At 42.9% G+C, this 21,483-nt stretch overlaps 1 protein-coding gene across 4 annotated transcripts in view; it reads right to left on the bottom strand.

The window, feature by feature from the left end:
- The window catches only part of mroh1 (maestro heat-like repeat family member 1), a 75,003-nt gene that overhangs the window by 32,549 nt on the left and 20,971 nt on the right, over nt 1-21,483 (bottom strand). For all 4 annotated transcript variants that reach the window (XM_083760375.1, XM_083760377.1, XM_083760378.1 and 1 more), the window contains exons 8-23: nt 19,317-19,468; nt 17,115-17,255; nt 16,181-16,273; nt 15,130-15,208; nt 13,600-13,713; nt 12,903-12,976; nt 11,316-11,438; nt 10,765-10,872; nt 9,772-9,916; nt 9,162-9,202; nt 6,762-6,903; nt 5,956-6,008; nt 2,801-2,908; nt 2,148-2,267; nt 1,834-1,956; nt 362-508 (exon numbers count right to left, since the gene is read on the bottom strand). In XM_083760375.1, coding sequence (XP_083616501.1) covers nt 362-508; nt 1,834-1,956; nt 2,148-2,267; nt 2,801-2,908; nt 5,956-6,008; nt 6,762-6,903; nt 9,162-9,202; nt 9,772-9,916; nt 10,765-10,872; nt 11,316-11,438; nt 12,903-12,976; nt 13,600-13,713; nt 15,130-15,208; nt 16,181-16,273; nt 17,115-17,255; nt 19,317-19,468 — 1,763 coding nt within the window. The remainder of the gene's footprint in view (nt 1-361; nt 509-1,833; nt 1,957-2,147; nt 2,268-2,800; nt 2,909-5,955; nt 6,009-6,761; nt 6,904-9,161; nt 9,203-9,771; nt 9,917-10,764; nt 10,873-11,315; nt 11,439-12,902; nt 12,977-13,599; nt 13,714-15,129; nt 15,209-16,180; nt 16,274-17,114; nt 17,256-19,316; nt 19,469-21,483) is intronic.

Genomic DNA, 21,483 nt, shown 5'->3' with positions numbered 1-21,483 from the left:
CTATAAATACCTTCGAAATCCACAGTCGTTCTCAAACATTTTCATGTCAAGGACCCCCAAAAATATATGTAATTGGCCGCCGACCCCCCATCTGAAAATATGTTGTTCCAGGGACCTCCCCCAGAAGCAAAGATTTGAGTTAAAAAAAAATCGCTCTGAAAGAATATATATTCAAAGATTTGTGCCACATTTTCACGATTTTTCATAAACAGCATGACATATAGAAAAACAGCTTTTTCCAAGAAAACAGTCAGGATTTAGAACGACATCTGCAGAATCGTATCCCAGGTCAAAATGGGTTAAAGACTGTCTGAGTATGATGTGAAGTGTATCGTGTGTCCGTGGAGGGTTTATACTGTACCTTGGTGTTGAAGTGCTTGCTGATGCAGCGCAGGATGTCGTGCTCCACGCGGCTCACTATCTGGTCCTGGGGCGCGTTGAGCGCCACCTGGCCGTAGCACAGGATCAACGTGCTCTTCACCTTCTCCACCTCCACGTCGTTGCGCTCCTGGAGGACGCACGCGCACACAGGCACACACGCACACACACACGCACACACACAGCATTGTCCTCAAATGATACACACGGCGGCATGGCGTGCTAGCCTCAGTTCAGTTCAGTTATATTTTCGGAATGGTGGAAAATCACTCATTGGGCTAAAAGTGGGCATGGCCGTTTTTTAGCCCAATGAGTTTTTTTTTTTTTTTGTGAAACTAATGCTTGGAAAGGATTCGGCATCATGAAAACCCCCTAGTTTGACATGTCACATGCTACATAAAGCATGATGACATTTTGAATATTTTGCCTTCTATAGGTTGTTAATGGTATGGTCACAGATTATGCCAATTATGGAAATTGCTCAACATATGCAAGTTAGCATCCGACAGCTTCTACATGCTGGGGACCCATACTAAACATTTAGAACATAAAACGTTGGTGTACTCAACATGTCCGGGTTCACAATGGGGCTCTATGGGCTGGCTACTAGACTATACTGTATGTAAATATGTCAAAAAGAATTCTACTTCTTTTGAGTGTACGTTGCTTGTATCCTGTCCAAATATCCGAAAAAGGGCTAGGGAGAATGTGTGTCTAATGTGTAGACTGATGGACATCAGTCTACCTGCACAGTGCATACATTCATTTTGTCCTTAGATAAGACAGGCTAACAGGCATGAATGTGCACTCTACTGAGCACACCTTTCTACTTGTATGTGCTTTTTGTTGCTTGTAGTTTGACGTGTACTGACTGTAGTTTGAAGTGTACGGACTGTAGTTGGACGTTTACTGACTGTAGTTTGAAGGGTACTGACTGTAGTTTGAAGGGTACTGACTGTAGTTTGAAGGGTACTGACTGTAGTTTGAAGTGTACGGACTGTAGTTGGATGTTTACTGACTGTAGTTTGAAGTGTAAGGACTGTAGTTTGAAGTGTAATGACTGTAGTTTGAAGTGTACGGACTGTAGTTTGACGTGTATTGACTGTAGTTTGACGTGTACTGACTGTAGTTTGACGTGTATTGACTGTAGTTTGACGTGTACTGACTGTAGTTTGAAGGGTACTGACTGTAGTTTGAAGGGTACTGACTGTAGTTTGAAGTGTACTGACTGTAGTTTGAAGTGTACGGACTGTAGTTTGACGTGTACTGACTGTAGTTTGAAGTGTACTGACTGTAGTTTTAAGTGTAAGGACTGTAGTTTGAAGTGTAAGGACTGTAGTTTGAAGTGTACTGACTGTAGTTTGAAGTGTAAGGACTGTAGTTTGAAGTGTAATTACTGTAGTTTGAAGTGTAATTACTGTAGTTTGAAGTGTACTGACTGTAGTGTTTTTGTACCTTGAGCAGGCTGAAAATTCCTTGAGACTTCTTTAAGGCGTCCGATTTGCCGAACTCGTCCAATTTGGCCAGAGTTCCCTCCAAGTGGCTGTTGGCACACAACCCGATGCCCATGGCCACACCCTGACACACACACACACACACACACACACACACACACACACACAAAGATAAAACAACCCATACAGGGAAAAATGCACGGACACACACACAGTACTGTACATGCACATACACAATTCCAGCATGCGTGACTTATATATTATTTAATACAAATTTGAAAACAAAAACAACTACTATCGGACGGACGGACGGACCTCTCTCTCGATGGCGTCGTTGTGTCGGGCGGTGAGGAGAATCTCCTGCAGTTGTTTCTTCACCAGCTCTTTGTTGTAACATTGCTGGAGTGTCACTCCTATGCAGCGATACAGGAAGCTCTGGACAGGGACAAACAATGACCACCTCAACGCCTATATTATCCTGAGACCATTAGGGTTTTATGGAAGGCGCTTCTGAACACGTATTTTATGCTGGTTTGGCCCGTTCTCAACCCATTTTGGACTGACGTCAAAAAAAAAAAAAAAGTCTTCTAAATCCTGACAGTTTTCTGAAATACCTCATGTTTCTATATCAGTGGTGCTCGATATTTCATGTCAAGGACCCCAAAAATATATATGTAATTGGCCGCCGACCCCCATCTGAAAATATGTTATTCCAGGAACCCCCCACAGAAGCAATGATTTGAGTTAAAAACTTTCGTCCTGAAAAAAAAAAACTATATTCCAAATTTGCGCCATATTTTCACAATCTTTCAAAAATAGCAGACCTACAAGCACGTGGCGCGCCACTCGGTGGCGCGCTATGAGCTTGTAGATCTGCTATTTTTCAATAGCTAAATTATAACATAAAAGGGGTTCCCGCACCCAAAATGGGATATACTATATATACGTTCCAAGGCGTGAGTTCTCACCTTCTCTTCCAGAAAGTGGTTGTAGGTGGACAGGTAGCGTATGGCCTCGGCCGATAACTGACCCACCCACTTATCGTCGTCAATGGTCGCCACGGTCTTGGACAGGAACTGGAGCCAATAGGATCACAGACAGACAGACAGAAGGGACACGTCAATCCAATCGAATCACTCCGCATCCGTGCCAAGATGTGTCTGAAGCCTTAAAACACTCCACACATTCTTGTTAACACAATGTCTGTCACAATGTTTACACAAACCCTCAAAGCTGGACACAGGAGGGGCTACCTCCCCTCAAAAACTAAATTCTTGGCCCAGGCCGTAGCATAACGGTCTGGGCACCGGACTGGTGATCCAGTCGCGGTGTGCCGCGGGTTCGACTCCCGAACCCGACACGGCCTTTACCGCATGTCATCCCCCCATCTCTCTCCCGTTTCCTGTCAGCCTACTATCTGTCCTAGGGCTGGGCGATATGACAAAATCTCATATCACGATATAGAATTTATTTTATCACGATAACGATATACTCACGATATAGCATATTTTTTACGATACCTATTTTTTTATCTAAAATAATTGATTTTTGTTCAGGTCGAGTACTTTACTGTACTTGGGCTGTACTGTACTGTACTGTACTGTACTGTACTGTACTGTACTGTACTGTACTGTACTGTACTGTACTGTACTGTACTGTACTGTACAAGCTCTCCTCCCTGGCCTCTGTCTGTGTTAGGCTGCACAACAGTGACACTTGGTGGTGACAATAGTTATGCTATTTCCGTGCTCGGATACAGGGACAGGGACACACATAGCTGTCTATAATGGTTGCACCACTCAAAAAACAATTAAATTCACATTATCCAGTCTACTTATATGAATATAATACTGATGCCCTTCCCATGCACAGACAGGCCCAAAGCAAGTACAAACATATTACAAAATAAAATGTATATAATAATAATTAGAGGCTGAACTCAATTGTTCAGCCTCTGTAGACATTTCTAAAGCACAGCTCAAGACCCACTTCTACAACATTGCTTTTAATTGATCTTTTATTTTTTGTTATTCATGTCCTCACTGTATTGCATCACTGCTTGTTTTTTAATGTCGTTGCCTTGCTTTTCTTTTTTTCTCCATTGCTCTGTAAAGCACTTTGAGAGCTGCATTTCATGTCATGAAAGGTGCTATACAAATAAAGTTTTATTAGTATTATTAATAATAATTATTATTATGACAATTAAAAAGAAAAAAGAAAGAAATAAGACGTTGCCATTCAGACACAGAAGTACAGGCCTGTGTCTGCATTAAATTGGCTTAAGGAAAAAATAAATATCTCATGTCACAGTTTGTCACTACAGTTGTTTCAGTTCATTTAAGCTCTGTATAGGGAATCAACATGTTCTGTTGTAGTTATAGTTTAGTTTGTTAAAGACGTTGGGCAGCTTAACGATGTTTAATTGACTACAGGCGATAGAGTGAGAGAGAGTGAGAGAGAACGCGATCTTGTCGTCAACTCTCCATGCCCAGCTGTGCGTATAGGAGTCTGGGACGAGTGGGGCTTTTTCTTTTCCTTTTTTTTTGATGATCACAACAAAGTCAGCGTCTTGTGTTGTTGTTGTAAGCTGTTGCTGAATTAAGGACTTTTCAAATGGAATAATTTATTTGGAACAATAAAACAAGACAGACACGCAGCAGGAGGACTGCACAGGTAAGAGGAACGTCTTCGTCTTGGAAGAAGTTTGCAGTGCACCCGACGACGGACAAGCTTATTGTTCAACTGTGTAAAACATGCGTGGCTCACGCAATTTATCAATTTGACCCAACATGAAACCTGCATTTATAACAGTGAATGACCGGTTACTTTAGGGCGCGTTCGGAAATAGCGCACTAGGCGCACTGTGCAATGCAAACTGATAGATGAGTTCGCTCCGGTGTGGTATTTCCGAACGTGCCCCTTACACCGCTCTGAATCTCGTCAGCCATCATCTCCCTTCATGTAATCAAAAACACTTCCATATCCATACAATGGAAGACGTTGCCCCTCTTTTAGGTGCAAGCACCACCTTGGCTTGTGTTGTGGTCGTGTTGGCCTTAGAGTATATAATAGAGAAGACATCCGAAAGGTGTTGGCTCACTGTTTTCAGTGCGCGCGGTGGGCTGCTGGGCATGCCGTATATAAGCGCTGTGACGTAAAATACTGCCGTAAAGCGAAACGGCGATATAAGCGATATAGCTTTTTTTCGTGATAGACATTTTCTATCGAAAATACGATATATATCGTCATATCGCCCAGCCCTAATCTGTCCCTTAAAAAATCAATAAAAGGCGTAAGCCGCAAAAGAATATCTTAAAAAAAAAAAAAAAACTAAATTCTTGAGCTTGTCGTATAACAAAGTATCGGCCTATTATTAAGTGGTTAAGAAAATGTCCTCCAATAGCAATGATACCACAGTGTAACAACACACGCTAAACCCAACACACACATAAACCAAAGTACGAAAAAAAACTAAAACTAAACTATAACTAAACTAAAACTAAGCATTTTCACCAAAATAAAAACTAAATAAAAACTAGCAAACCTGCTCTAAAAACTAACTAAAACTAACTGAATTAGAAAGAAATATGTCAAAACTAACTAAAACTAACTGAATTAGAAAGAAATATGTCAAAACGAACTAAAACTAAACTATAATGAAAAAAAACCCAAAACTATTATAACCTTGATTCTTACACACAAAAGGGTCACTGTGGTAAGCATGTTCTACGTCATAGGCAACTGTAAAAAGCTGGTCTTTATAGACCTGTGTTATAGTTACTAAAGAACACCGATTACTTTCTCTCTTTCTTCAATGACAAAATATACAGTCAGATTACCCATTTAGACCCGAGGACGATTCTACAAATGTCTTAAAAAAACCTATGTTTCTATAATTAGTGGTTCTCAAATTATTTCATGTCAAGGACCCCAGGAATGATATGAAATTGGCTGCCGACCCCCCAACAAAATATGTTGTTCCAGGGACTCCCCAGAGGGGTTGAGTTAAAAACGTTCGCTCTGAAAGTATATATATCTTCAAAGATTTGCACCACATTTTCAAAATAGCAGACCTACAAGCTCGTAGCGCAGCCCTCGGTATGAACGGGATAAACATACGGACCTTTAGTAGTTTGTCGTGCCAGAGCTTCTTATCCAGACTCTCTGCAGTCGACTCTGTGAAAAAAAACAACGTCATATACATTAGTTATTATATTAATAACCAAACAATAAAACCTTTTTGGGTAGACCACCTTTCGTGTGATTTATAACTTGAATTTCTACAATAAAGACATCTTGTACGTCTCTAAATGTTTTGATGAATTGAACAAGGTGGACCGTCTTGTAAACAAGTGTAATGCTTCATTGGGTCGTCCACTCACAGTTAACAGTTTTTTTGTATCGAGTTGTGCTTGAAATGTACTGTAAATCTGCAATAAATAAGTAATTCTGTTAATAAATACTTCAATCAATCAATCAATCCATCCGGCTTATGTATCCGTATTACTCGGCTTTGTTGAATGCTCGATTCAGGTCAATCGAGGCATTCCGTGGTCTGTAATTTCCTCACAGCAGATATTCTAGCCGTTTCCTGTGTGTTGCTATGGAAGCTAATGACTGCGCAATGACTTATTTATTTCAGAATCACAGACGCCCCAATCAGTCCAGTCTAAAGCTGAGGAAACACTCACAAAACTGCACCAACTGAGTACGGTATGTATCAGTCCAAACAGTGTGTATGTGTGCGTACGTGTAGTCGTGTACCCTCCAGCAGTGAGGGGATCTCTCTCTCTCTCTGTGTGTGTGTGTGTGTGTGTGTGTGTGTGTGTGTGTGTGTGTGTGTGTGTGTGTGTGTGTGTGTGTGTGTGTGTGTGTGTGTGTGTGTGTGTGTGTGCGCGCGCGCGCGCGCGCGCGCGCGCGTGCGCGTACCCTCCAGCGTGGCCAGCAGTGAGGGGATCTCCTTCTCCCAGAGCAGCTCTGTCTTGGGGTGGATGTTGGTGAGCAGGACGCCGAGGAGAGACAGAGACGGAGCGCCGTGTCCTCTGCTGTGGGACGGGAACGCTGCGTTTACCTGACACACACGCACACACACACACACACACACACAGACACACACACACACACACAGACAGTGTATTATTTCAGTGTTTCAGTAGTAATGCCAGCACAAATAATATAAGAGTACGGCAACCAAATGGTCAGCGACGTCCCTGAGCACAGTTGTTCTCAACATGATTTCGTCGACTACCTTTTTCCACTGACGAAACCTAAATGGAAACAAAATGAAAACTAAGCTATGATGACTAAGACTAAGGGCCGATTCATACTCCTATTTTAGAGCCAAATAAAAGTCGGTTCATCTCTGTAGAGCCTACAATGTGACGTCATTTAAGGTTCGAGGGGGGGGGGGGGGGGTGTACCGTCCCAAAGTCGGCTCTTTGGTGCTACTGAAAATTTCTGACGAGCCGAAATCATTTCGGCACTACAGCGGTAAAAGAGGAGTATGAATCAGCCCTAAGACGAAATATACTGACAATTTTGTCAAAAGATAAAAACTAGACTAAAATGTTAGGAAGGGACTATAGTGGACAAGAGATCCACTTTAAGTCATTTTACAATTAATTTTGTGACTAAAGTGGAAAAAACTGTCATTACGACGGCATCAAGGCCCGCCGAAATACATTTTGTTCGACTGAATAAACCGTCGATTTAGTCGACTAAAATCTTATATTTAGTCGACTAGAACTAGACTAACACTAAAACATTCCAGGTGACTAAAATGTGACTAAAACGAAATGAAAACTATTCAAGAGACTGTGACTAAAACTAAAAATCTAAATTTGTTTGCCAAAAACAACACTGGTTCTCAACCGTCTCCGGATCAGCCTGTGGGCTGTAGTGATGGCAGAGCCGAAGAGTTTGATCAATCCTCAAGGGGGCCCGTCCCCCCTCGCAGCCCCGCCTCCCCGAGAGAGAGAGAGAGAGAGAGAGAGAGAGAGAGAGAGAGAGAGGGGGGGGGAGAGGGAGATATAGAGAGATACAGAGGGAGAGAGAGAGAGAGAGAGATCATAGGCGGCGGGTGCGTTTTACCTTTGGGTAGGCTACAGAATTGCCGCCGCGGATTTATTTATTTCCCAAATGGTCTAAAAATGAGTTATTTAGCATACTTTTACCAATGAATTAGCCTATACACAGACAGCGACTGATCAGCCTATTTTGGACGATATGGGTCTTTTCTCCAGTCAGTGTGTAGTCTCACCCCCCGAACCCACCTCACCTCTGCCCACTTTGACAGGCTGGGATGGCTTAGGGTCGTCGACAGAGTACAGCATCTTGCAATGGGTCTGGTCCACAAGATTCGATACACCACCAAGATACCCATGTACCTGTCTAAATACTTCCTTAATGTAACCGAAGTCCACACCCACAACACCAGAGGGAGTGCAACAAACCATGTACAACCCAGATTCGGCACAAACAAGGGACTAAATTCTTTTCGCTCCTATGCCACCAAAATGTGGAACGCCCTACCAACAGTCATTAAGACATGTGAATCCCTTGACTCCTTCAAAACCGCTCTCAAAGGGCACCTACGGATGGCTGCAATTCGAAACTGGCCTCTGTAAAATCTGAATCCCGCCCACCCCCCCACCCCATTTCCCTCACTGTATATTGTATATTTTCCCAGTGCTTGTATATTTTCCCTTTTTTGCTTCCCATATGATGAATTCCTGTTCTGTTCTTTAGCTACATAGAAATGTCTATTTGTATGTCTCTAAATGGTTGTATGTCTTTAAATGTTTTGATGAATTGAACAATGTGGACCCTGTTGTAAACAAGTGTAATGCTTAATTGGGTCGTCCACTCACAGTTGACAGTCTTTGTATTGAGTTTGTGCTTAAAATGTACTGTAAATTCTACAAACTGTTAATAAATATTTCAATCAATCAATCAATCTCACTAGTCGGGTTAGGTCTCTTTGGTGAATTCTTGATCAGTGTTATTATGTCACGCCTCAAGAACAACTACAAAAGAAACCCGATTAGCACTTTTTAACACCTCTTGGACGGCCGGTGTCTCTCAAGACAGCAACAATTGAGGAACAACAGGGGAGGCGCTGTTTTCCCGAATATTTGACGATGGGATTCTCATATAGCCGGCGGAGAGGTCCAAAATGTTCGGAATTCCCAGAAAATATGTAATGTTCATGGGGGGCCTAAAGGGGCCCTGGGAATCTTCATGGGGGCTGTGGCCCCGTGGCCCCCACAGACTCTACGTCGTTGAGTGATGGTGTAGTGTGTAACAGGTTGTGTAGGGTGTAGTTCTCACCAGCAGTCTGATGAACAGAATCTGAGGGCTGGGCAGGTTCACTGGAACAGAGCATTTAGTCAGGATTTAGTCAGCATTCTTTTCATTTAGGTAGTAAGAATTTAAACTTTCTTTTTAGTTTTAGTTGAATAATATATTATTGTCGACAAAAACGTATTTCGGCGAGCCGTGATTGTGTTGTAAATGCCCGGTTTCTATTTACCTACGGGGGTGCATACTTAGTTTAGACTAGTCATTGGTTAGACATGGGTTAAGGTTAGGTTTAGGTGTGCTGCCCCGTGGGAGGTTAGGTTTAGGGTGAGGTAGGTTGTAGTTGTAGGACTAATGACTGGTCTAACCAATGACTAGTCTAAACCAAAAACGGTCTAAACTGGGAGGCATACTTTGGTTAGACATAGCATTGGTTAGACATGGGTTACGGTTAGGTTTAGGTGTGCTGCCTCGTGGGAGGTCCACATGGTAATACATCAAATACAAAGAAATCGTCATCAAGGATCATAAGCAAGCTAATAACCTAACATCCGCATAAACAGTAAATTAGCTGTACAACGAAAGCTATGACTATACACTATAGTGCTATGTTTGAATACCAACTCAGTCAGTCAGTCACCTTGTTGCGTGAAGTCTATGTTGAAGCTGCTCTCCTGGTTGTCCCTCTTCTTGGTGCCCAGCACGATGAGGCTCTTACAGAGAGGCGTGGTGGCGTTGCTGTACTGGGCCGGCGTCAGATAGTAGAGCAGCATGGGCCACAGAACCTGCACGCACACACACACACGCACGCACACACACACACACACACGCACGCGCACGCACACGCACACACGCACACACACACACACACACACACACACACACACACACACACACGCACGCACGCACGCACACACACACAACGAAGGAAGGGAGACCGACAAAGTGTTAACAAGTGTTAACCCATTCTGACCTGAGATCAGATTCAAAAAAATTCTTCTACATCCTGACAGTTTTCTGAAAAAGCCATGTTTCTATGTCAGTCGTTCTTCGTGATTAAAAAAAAATAGCAGACCTACAAGCTCGTAGCGCACCACTCGGTGGCGCGCTATGAGCTTGTAGATCTGCTATTTTTCAATAGCTAAAGCATAACATAATGCTATAACACCAAAAAGGGGTTCCCGCCCCAAAATGGGTTTTTTAAACAAGCAGACTGTATTTTTCTGTATGTCAAATCTACGGCGCGCGATTATGAATCCCACCAACGTTCCTGGGTTAGACCCCGCCTTATACCATGTGTCTGATTGGCTCCCCGGGGCAGGCATAGTTTTACTGAGGTTAAGGTTATAGGTATATAGGTTTAGGTTTCTTGGTTTTTAGGACTTCAGTGTTGTGTACCTTATACACGTTATTAAGCACAGAACAAAGAATGTTTGCTTTCGCCCATCTTTGTTGAAGAAGAGTCTGCATGGGGGCCAGTTATGTTTTAGTTTCTTTATCTTTTATCCGTAACAACACATCTACGACTATACGTGTATCTGTAGTTCTCAACACTCAAACACTGAAATAATATGTAAGACAGACAGACAGACAGACAGACAGACAGACAGACAGTAGATATATATATACGTACATCAGCCAGCTGTCCCACCGTGGTGGTCAGCAGGTGCAAGGTGTTGTCACACATGCTCCTCAACGCCTCGTTAGTCACCTCCTCTGGATCCACTGACCTCTGACCACGCTGACACACACACAAAAAGTACATTAGTATGATACTTCTTTAACCCATTCTGACCTGAGATCAGATTCTAAAAATGTAAACATTTTGAAAATGACAGTTTTCCAAAAAAGCTATGTTTCTACGTCAGTCGTTTTTCGATTTTTCAAAAATAGCAGACCTATACAAGCTTGTGGCGCGCTATGAGCTTGTAGTTCGGCTATTTTTCAATAGCTAAAGCATATAGCATAATGCTAACACCAAAAGCCCAAAATGGATTAATTCCTTTAGTGAAGTGTCAATGTTTGATACGCTGCGAGGGCACACAGGCAACAGTGTGGGGGCGCGCACACACACACACACACACCCACACACACACACACACACACACACACACACACACACACACACACACACACACACACACACACACACAGTACAAAAATAAGTAACAGTCAGAAGTATACCTGGTATGTGTCGGGCAGGGCGCAGTGCTGAACGATGAACCGGACCAGCAGCTCTCCTCCCTCCAGCTCCAGGTAGCCGTGATGAGCCATGGCGCTGACCACCTGGACCACACGCTTCTTCACCTGAAACATTACAAAGTAAGTTAGCAAAGTTACTATATTTACCCAGGGTAACTGGACTAAGCTCAAGAACTTGTTTGCAGCCAGGCCCTGCTCATAGAACATTTCATGGTAGAGGTTCAATGCCTTGCTCAAGGGCACTTCAGCGGTGGTAATTTTAACGTGCCGGTCCGGGATACGAACTAGCGACCTTCCGATATCAAGACCGCTCCGCAAACCGTTCGGCCACCGCTGCCATTTAATCACTACTGATGAGCTGAACCGCACATTCCTTTACCCGAGACATTACACATCGCTATACATCGCTGTGTTTGATCACTCTCAAACGTTTTCGTGCGGCGGACCCTAGGCGCCTAATTGATATATATTAGGCCACGGACCCACATCTGAAAATGTGTCGTGCCAGGGACCCCAAGAAGCAAAGATTTGAATTCAAACGGGGAAAAAAGCACATCTACAAGATCATAGTGCGGCACGAAATTGAATAGCCAAAGTATAAAATAATTATCTTTCAGCGCCACCTGGTGGTCACCAGTTTTTGCTTTCGTTGCCAATTAGCCCATTATAAAAAGAAGATAAAAGAAAGAAAATGTAAATATATTATGCATGTAATGTGCATGTCATCACCATGCACACCAGATTAGAGGGGGAAAAAACAAAAAGAATAAAAAACTAAAAACTAAATTGTCTTATCGTCCATGGCAATCAGTGCATAATTGGATTCAACTCGTCTTAACGTCTCTGGCACTTAAACTGTTTTAAAATGATTGTGACGCTATATTAATTACCTTTGCTGCAATGGTGTTTGGCCACTGCTGGCCAGATTTTTTTTCAGGACAATTTGGACAGAAAGCAGTCCACATATTGGTACAGTGCCACTGATGAGGACGCTCAAAAGCATTATTCCTCCTTCCCTCCCTTCCCTTTCCGCCACACTGGTCGAGGAGCATATTGTTGCATGCTAGGGCATTCACTTCTAGTCATTTTTACTAGTTGACTAGTTTACTAGTTGATTTATTTTTGGAAATAAATATTTGTATATTTAAAAACTGTGTAGGCCTACATTGGTGACTATAACTATAATCTACCTGATCTTGAGGCCTACAAAATCGGGAAAAAAAAACTAGTAAACTAGTACCAACAAGGTCGACTAGTGGATTTACTAGTCGACTAGTTGCTTAATGCCCTATTGCATGCATGCCTGGCTGACATCTCACAGTAGGAAGTGTGAATCCAGCTTAACACAAACAGCGAGCATCTCCTCTTCCCTCCCGCACCATCTTTCCATTAAAGCACCCCTGTGACCCCTGTTCCAACTGCCAGGAAAGCTCTGGGAGGAGTGGTCCTATATGGCCAGTCAGCCTGTCTTTATTTACAACATAATTATCCAACTAGTTACGCAGCTGGAAATCCCCCCAAAGCCCTCGCAGCAACGCATCAGACCATAAATACGAGGACTGTTTTCACCTTGTTGCTGTGGTCGACCATCGGATGCCTGATGCTGACCAGAATAAGAAGCTTCTTGGTCTCCATCATGGAGGCTGAAACAAACACAAACAACCGCACACACACACACACACACACACACACACACACACACACACACACACACACACACACACACACACACGTCTGACTAAATAACTGTGTTCAATGTATAACTATAGATGTATTCATTCATTGCAAATTTCCCCTCCCCATTCTCCCAAATTTCAGCTCGTCACTAGTTTAATCCAAAAGGAATAGCCTCCCCTGTCCAGCTTCTCCCCAACAAAGGCATGCAATTATATTTGTCACGAGGTCCATCCTAGTCAGATGGAGGATTCGATAAAGGCCAGCGTTTTTTCCAACTTCAAAGTCTCAAACTGTCTTCATGAGGTTCCAGAGAAGTTGAAATAAAAGAGCTGGTCTCTCGTCTCATGTGTCGTTTTTAGGTAACCCCAAGTAACCAAAAATCACAAAAACAAAAACACCTGACATAACATCAACTGATGTTTTGTTTCCGGACTTACACTATACATTATAAATATATGAAGACCCTGTGCGTATTAAGAAATTAGGTGGTGCAAGTGAGGGGGTGTTGTTAGCAAAAGAAGACAAGTCCCTCATTGTCACGTCTACTCAGTGCGTGCGTGCGTGCCTGTGTGCGTGTGTGCTCACTCACTGGATGAGTTGATGAGGTGGCGCAGGACAGCCAGTGAACCCATCCGGTTTCTCTCATTACTGTTCTCCAACTTCTGAAGAACAAACAACACCACGCGATCTGTGAACGAGTTAGCTGAGAGAGAGACAGAGAGAGAGAGAGAGAGACAGACAGACAGAGAGACAGAGAGAGAGAGAGAGAGAGAGAGATTTAAAACTCATATGTCCAAACTGTTATAATTCTAAAATATCAAAAGTAGCAGAGCGACAAGCTCAAACCGCTGCAATAAGCGTGTGGATCTGCTACTTTTGACAAAAAAGAAAAAGAAAAAAAGAAGACAAAAATCACACCCGTGTGAAGTGAGGGGTGCTAATATATTAACGCCCAACTCATGTTGATTAGGTGATGTAAAACAAACGGTGCCAACACAAACAGTAGACGGACGCCATAACAATAAAGAGACAATAATGTAATGAGTTACAATATGACGTAATGAGGTACAAAATGACGTACGTTTTCATTGTCAATGGCTAAAGACAAACATTAAACCTGTATATAGGAGTAAAAAAAAAGAATATGGAGATACAGTAGGAGATGGAGATTGGAGGTTTTTCTGCCAAACGGCAACACTATACTGTACTATAGCAGCCATTCTTCACAGTGACTATGCAATACAATGAGGTTACTGTTCATCGTCGCCCTGCCATGCATTCCACCAGTTACTAAAAAAAATACCAAAACATCAGATCAGGCAGATTATCAGACTCACTATCAATGCACTATCGACCTTTTTCATATCAACGGCTCATTATGTATTCGGCATTTGAGCCACAGACCACCATTTGACGAAGATTTAGCCTCGTATAGGCCCGTATATTGGATAAGATTGTATCCACAGTTCCATGCTGTATATTGACGTGGTGCCATGAGGAGAGAGAACAGGCAAACGTTGATCAAAATAACATTACTTTTTACATTCTCTAATTCTTGTAAATTAAGTAATGCAGATGTTAAATATTAATATAAACTCTTGGCAGTTTTATTTTACACTCAAGAGTTAGAGAACTATAACGGTCCATCATTCCACCTGCAACCCTGTCAAGGGGCGTGGCTCAGTGGTAGAGTGGCCGGATGGCAACCGTCTTTTAAACTGTTTAACACTGTCTTTTAAAGTGAACGCGTATGCTGGCCCCTGGAACTGGTGTTTATGCTAACAGCTAGCGGTAGAGATAGAGTTAACCAATGTTCTGGGTAGCCCCCCCATCCACCCACCAACCCACCCACCACACACACACACACTCTCTTAATATTGCCACTACTCTGGATCGTTGATTAGATTAGACAAGGAATGTGCGTTCTATTAGCTCAGCCCAGTTGGCAGAAAATCTGTGTGAAAGTTCCAGGATTGCCAAAGGTTTGCTTTTTGTGAGAGAAACAAGAAACCGGTTATTTTAAATCAAGCACTTCGCCCTTTAAACATACAGGAATTAAGTGGCTATTTGAAAATAACAAATCTACAATGTTCGTTTGACGTTTCTTAACTGTTCTTACCTAGCAAACTGAAGCAGCGTAGCACCTCGTTGTGGTTCCTGACAGTGGGAGGGTTACTGTAGTCCACAGGTGCACACACCTGACAGAACACGCATAACATTACTGTGACACACCATCATAACACCTCATCTGCAGCGCACTGGCAAGGAGCGAGCAACGACAGCGTTCCGACGGCGATAACACACACATTATTGTCCTGATATGGATTGTAGCCCAAACCAATCAATTTTTCTTTTAGAATATTCTGGGGTTTTTTCATGTCATATGAAGGCAGGGAATCATAGCTTCAAATTGACATATTGGTTGTTCAGTTTGACCCACCAGTTTTATAGATATGGCTTATAGAGTGATGTCTTGCAGAAAACAGCGAGTTGAGAAAACAGGCTTGAAAGGTTCACTTCGGTGGTGTCTAACGTTACACCTACTGTAGATACCGGTACATGTTTAAGCATTTATTTCATATTTACATGTCGATCTCAGCTCTGACACTTATTTCAGACATGCTCTAGTATGTGAAGATTAAGCCTGTGCTTAACTCATTTGGGAAAAACAAAAACTAAACGTTTTTCTCCCCTGGTGAAAAGCTTGAATTTGCGTGATGGCAGGCTCTCAGTCAAATCTGGTCACATATAGTAGCACGTAGATCGCAACCAATAATTAAATGTTTTGGGGCCACAAAACCTTGCTCAAATAGAGACTCTGCAAGGGAATATCAGAGGGTTGGACGACGTTGTCGGTCGTGGTACGCCAGGCGCTGTGAGCTTGTAGATCTGCTATGTGTGGCTAAATGTCTCCACAGAATAGGGATTCTGGGGTTCAAATAGTTATAACGTTAATATATTTAGATCCTATTACGCAAAGATTTGGCGGTGCCTCTGTAGTAACTCTGAGGACCCCGGGCCGCTATAGGTATAAAATATGTCACGCGTGGAAATAAAAAGTAACACTCAAGGCTCAGACGAGAATCCACGAACAGAGACTTTGTGTTTGTGGATCTGTCTGTGTGTGTGTGTGTGTGTGTGTGTGTGTGTGTGTGTGTGTGTGTGTGTACCTGTTGATGCAGTGCAAAGAGCAGACTGTCCAGCTGTGTCTCCAGCACTCTGCTGCCCATGTCCACTGAGGCATCTAGAACTTGACACAGACTCTGCACACACACACACACACACACACACACACACACACACACACACACACACACACACACACACACACACACACACACACACACACACACACACACACACACACACACACACACACACACACACACACACACACACACACACACACACACACACACACACACACACACAAATATTCTGTACATTTAAAGAAATATCTTCTTGATGTATTTGATTGCAACCCCACCTCACCTGCATGTCCTACCCTATGCATGTGAGGTTTTGTTTTCTGTGCCAATTACATTAGATAAATGACACTGTGTGGAAAGAATGGGTTGCAAAATCGTGGGATTAAAAAAAAAGAAGAATGTTCTATATTTATTTACCAAGGTCAGCAGCACCTCAACCAACACTGGTGTGTGCCCTTCTCCTGTTTGTTTAATCCTTTACAATGGCCAACATAGTTTCATAATGTATTCTGTGTTAACTATGTTTAACAGTTTGATGTCGGGTTGCTTTCCTCGTACGGGCGTCATTCTTGGTAACAAAGTTTTTGTTTGAGGTTCCAGCCAATGGTTACCCACCTTGCTGTTTAGTTTGAGGTTCCAGCCAATGGTGACCCACCTTGCTGTTTAATTTGAGCTTCCAGCCAATGGTTACCCACCTTGCTGTTTAGTTTGAGGTTCCAGCCAATGGTGACCCACCTTGCTGTTTAGTTTGAGGTTCCAGCCAATGTTGACCCACCTTGCTGTTTAGTTTGAGGTTCCAGCCAATGTTGACCCACCTTGCTGTTTAGTTTGAGGTTCCAGCCAATGGTGACCCACCTTGCTGTTTAGTTTGAGGTTCCAGCCAATGGTGACCCACCTTGCTGATGATGTAGTGCTCGTTGTTCTTCTTGTACAGCGACAGCATGGCGGGGATCAGTTTGGAGAGCTGCTCCTCCAGCTTGTCACTGGCCATCAGGTGACACATGGGACCCACCGCCTCAGCTACCGTTAGCCTCAGCTACATGTAGCACACACACAGACACAGACACAGACACAGACACAGACACAGACACACACACACACACACACACACACACACACACACACACACACACACACACACACACACACACACACAGTTCAAGTCCGTTGCTCTCCCCTTGTCCCCCATATATGGGGACTAGGTTGGTGGAGGGTGTGTAGAGCCCAGGATCACATTAGATGATTGACACAGGGGTGAAAAATGGGTTACAAAATCGTGGGATAAAAAATATATTAGAAAAAAAAAGAACTTCCATACTACTTCACACAGTCCCAGGCATTGTCCTTTGTTCTTTATTCTCCCATACCCTTAGTCTTTATGTCCGGCCTTGAATATTGTGCATTTCAACCATTTATCTCATACAGCCTGTGTTTTCAATGCGTTGTGAACTTGTACTGCAAGTTGGCGATTTCTCTTTTTGCTACTTTCTCACAACACTGTTATACGACAAACTATAACACAGGGTTTTTATTTAAGTGGCTAACGTTTGACATTCACTTTTAGGTTCCATCGAGAGCAGGGGTTAATGTTGCAGCATCAGTCAGGACAACAGGGTGTGTCTGTGTTGAACGCTCAAATGGGATTAACTCTAATTGGTTTCCTGCTCTCACTAATGCAGCACAGAGCCACCCTGACTAAGTATAGCGTCAGTGGGCGTGTGCGCACACACACACACGGGGAGGGACGGAGGGAGGGAGAGAGAGTTGCCATTACTATGTCTCAGGCCTGAGCTGATCCCATCTGAAAGTAAACTGTCCTTTCTGACACACTGGAACAATTCCAACAGTAAATGACGGACTCTGAGGCAACTGTAGTCCACCATAAACTTGATTTACACTCTTCAAGAACTCTTCAAGCTTAGCCAACGGCTTCAAGATCAGTTCTTGTCGGACAACATCGTAGAATAGAAGAGTATGAACTAGGCTTCGTATGCACACATAAGAGTGTGTGTGTCTGTACCTCAGGTCACATTCACACCTAATACTTTGGTAGACGCGATGCGAATGGGCAGAGAAGTTGAGCCATTCTGCATATTTGATTTGCTGCGTTTGCCTTCACACTGCGCTGTCATCTGCAGCAATGAATGGAAATGCAGGAGATTTCAATTCATAAACTACACAGTGAACTATATGTGTTAAAAGAATATATACTTTGAGTAATAGTTAGGACTTTAGGACTTAAAGTGATGGTAACGTGGTTGCAGTGTGATCATCGGGGACTGTGCGTGTGTGTGTGTATATATATATATATATATATATATGTATATACACACACACTGTGTGTGTGATTGTGTGTGTGCGTGCGTTCGTGCGTGCGTCAGGATTCCAGGTCCAGGTCTGTACAACGAGCGCAAACACTTTATGCAACCGACAAATGTGCGATGGAACCTCCATTCTCTTGCTATAATGTATATATCCTGCACACTGCATTGTTCGTGTGTGTAACCTTCAGCATAAACCTATGGTGGTCTGGCCATATTGCAATAAGGGCTTCCATCTCTTCATTAGACCACGTTGTGTCCACGGGACATCTTTACGCGTCGCCGCGTAATAAATGCCTTCTCTTTCCTTCCTCGTGTGCCAAATACCAACTTCTTCATCCCACAGTGGTACATTCACTCCCGATGTTTAATGCGATTACATTCACACCTGCGGTGATGCGTTTTGAAGTGAAAAGGACCTTTCTGTGTGGAGTTTGCATGTTCTCCCCGTGTCCCCTAGGGTAGGTACCCTCACAAAAAACATGCAGTAATCCTGGTCTCTAAACTGCCTCCCCCTGGCCAGCCGGGGCGCCTGATAGAGGGGAAAGGAACTGGTTGGAATAACGTGTTCCTTTCCAGGCCGGGGAAATTCCCCCCCTGTCAGGTGAAAAGAAACAGCTTGGACTCCTCACGCATAGAAGGAAGCATGAGGTCAGTCCGTTGCCCCCCCCCAGGTTGGCAGAGGTGAAGTGTAGCGCCCAGGATTACATTAAATAATTGACACTGGGTGAAAAAAATGGGTTGCAAAATCGTGGGATAAAAAAGTATGTGTGTACCTTAGTCTCCCTGCTCTGCAACCAGCTGTTGAACAGGATGTCGTAGGCAGCGTAGATCTCGCTGGAGAACGTGTCCTTGCGGACCGTGGGATCTGGAGCCTTGTCCAGGTTGGCCAGATACTCCAGTATACTGTCACTGAAATGACACAGAGCTGGAGAGAGGGAGGGGAGGTAGGGAGAGAGACTGTTATCAATTATTTAAAAGCTAGTCTGTAAATTTTACATTTACGACTATTTAATAGTGTCGCGTAGCCAGACAACTATTCCGCGAGAGGGTGTGCTTTACCGCGATTATCGGCACGACTTAGTCTATAGTTTTCATTTGTTGACGAAATTGTCAGTATATTTAGTCATAGTTTTAAGTCATCCTAGCTTGGTTTTTATTTCGTTTTCGTCAGTGAAAAAAGGTAGTCGATTAGTCGACATTTTGTGTCACGTTTTTAGCCCTGTGGTCTGGAGTCACAGTGAGGATACAGTGCCTTCCTTATTTAACAGCAGTTAAGACAGAGACAGATTTAATTTGAGCTTTCCTTCCAGTCCTAGACATCAGTCAGTCCATCGGAGACCAGTGGGTTTTATAGCGAGAAATACCACATCTAACAAGCCAACATGTGACGTGGCGCGTTGTGAGGCTATTATTTATATTGAGTGTTTTTTAGACGTGCTGTATTTGACCTTCTTTTATGTCTGACCAGGACCTGGGTAATCCAATTTCGTTCTGTACTTGTATGGAATGACAATAAAACTCCTTGAATTAGCGCTGTTTTGATGTAAGGTATATATATATATATTTCCTGTACATATTCTCTGTATCAGGAAATGAGTCCATACAGAATGCTTGAAGAAAAAGAAAATATTCAAAGAAAAAACTAAAATCATACTGCGTCTTTGGTGCTGAGCCAAACTGCAAAACGGCACAATCATGCAAAACCTTAAGAATGACAACATTTCCAGGGGGTGTGTTCCTAGCTGGTTAGACGCCAATAATACTTTAGGGGGGCGGTAGTTCCGGTTCAGTTTGAACCGGAACTGAAAGTCAAATTAAAGCCCCGAATATCGCATTTTGAGCAGATGAGAATGCAAATAAAGACGCGTGAGTGCACACGCGTGCACACAGGGATTTTGGCCGTTTTTTCCGTGGTCGTTAGTTAAAAATGCTAAAAGATTCTATTTTTTTTCCCCAAAAAAACTAATCTTGGTTTCTCGGGCATGGTGTCCTGTGCAAAGGTAAGTTTATCTCGTTATCTCGGGGGTGGCGCTTAAACTTCAACCCATTCTGGACGAGAACCCCTTTTTTTTGTTTAGCTAATTTAGCTATTGAAAAGCTCCGAGCTACGAGCTTGTAGATCAGCTTTTCTTTTTTTTTATCGTGAAAATGTGCTGCAGATCTTTGAATATATATTCTTTCAGAGCGAACGTTTTTAACTAAAATCTTTGCTTCTGGGGGGAGGGAGGGTCCCCGGAACGACATTTTCAGATGGGGGGTCGGCGGCCAATTACATATATTTTTGGAGGTCCTTGACATGAAAATATAACGACTGATATAGAAACATAGGTTTTTTTTTGTAGAATCGAGCTCATGTCTAAATGGGTTAAACCATTTTGGGAGGGAACCCCTTTAGGTGTTAACATTACGTTATGCTTTAGCTATTGAAAAATAGCAGATCTACAAGCTCATAGCGCGCCACTGGCGCGCTATGAGCTTGTAGGTCGACTGACGACCAGTGTTGGGCGCGTTACTTTAAAAAAGTAATTAGTTATAGTTACTAGTTACTTCTCCAAAAAAGTAACTGAGTTAGTAACTGAATTACTCTATTGTAAAAGTAACTAGTTACTAGGAAAAGTAACTATTTGCGTAAAAAAAGTTGTAATATGTCTAAGAATTTGGATTGTTTTTGGGAGCAGGTTTCACAAGGTGCATAGAGTAGAACAGCATAGACAGGTACTTATAAGTTACAACTTACACATAAGACATAATAACCTTTTGCCATGAGGGAGAAATAAACTTCAACTTCAATATATGTATTGCACTTCAATATAATATTTATTGAACCTCAACAGTAAACCAGGTGTAATTGCCTACACCAGTGGCTCTCAAACTTTTTGGACTTTATGTTTGCAGCAGCCCCATTGCACACACGCACACACACACACACACAGAGTCACA

Source organism: Protomyctophum parallelum, assembly GCF_964188405.1.
Source record: "Protomyctophum parallelum genome assembly, chromosome: 3".
NCBI classification, from domain to species: Eukaryota; Metazoa; Chordata; class Actinopteri; order Myctophiformes; family Myctophidae; genus Protomyctophum; species Protomyctophum parallelum.
Note: the sequence above shows the minus strand (reverse complement) of the source record. Positions and strands in the feature narration are given on the sequence as shown.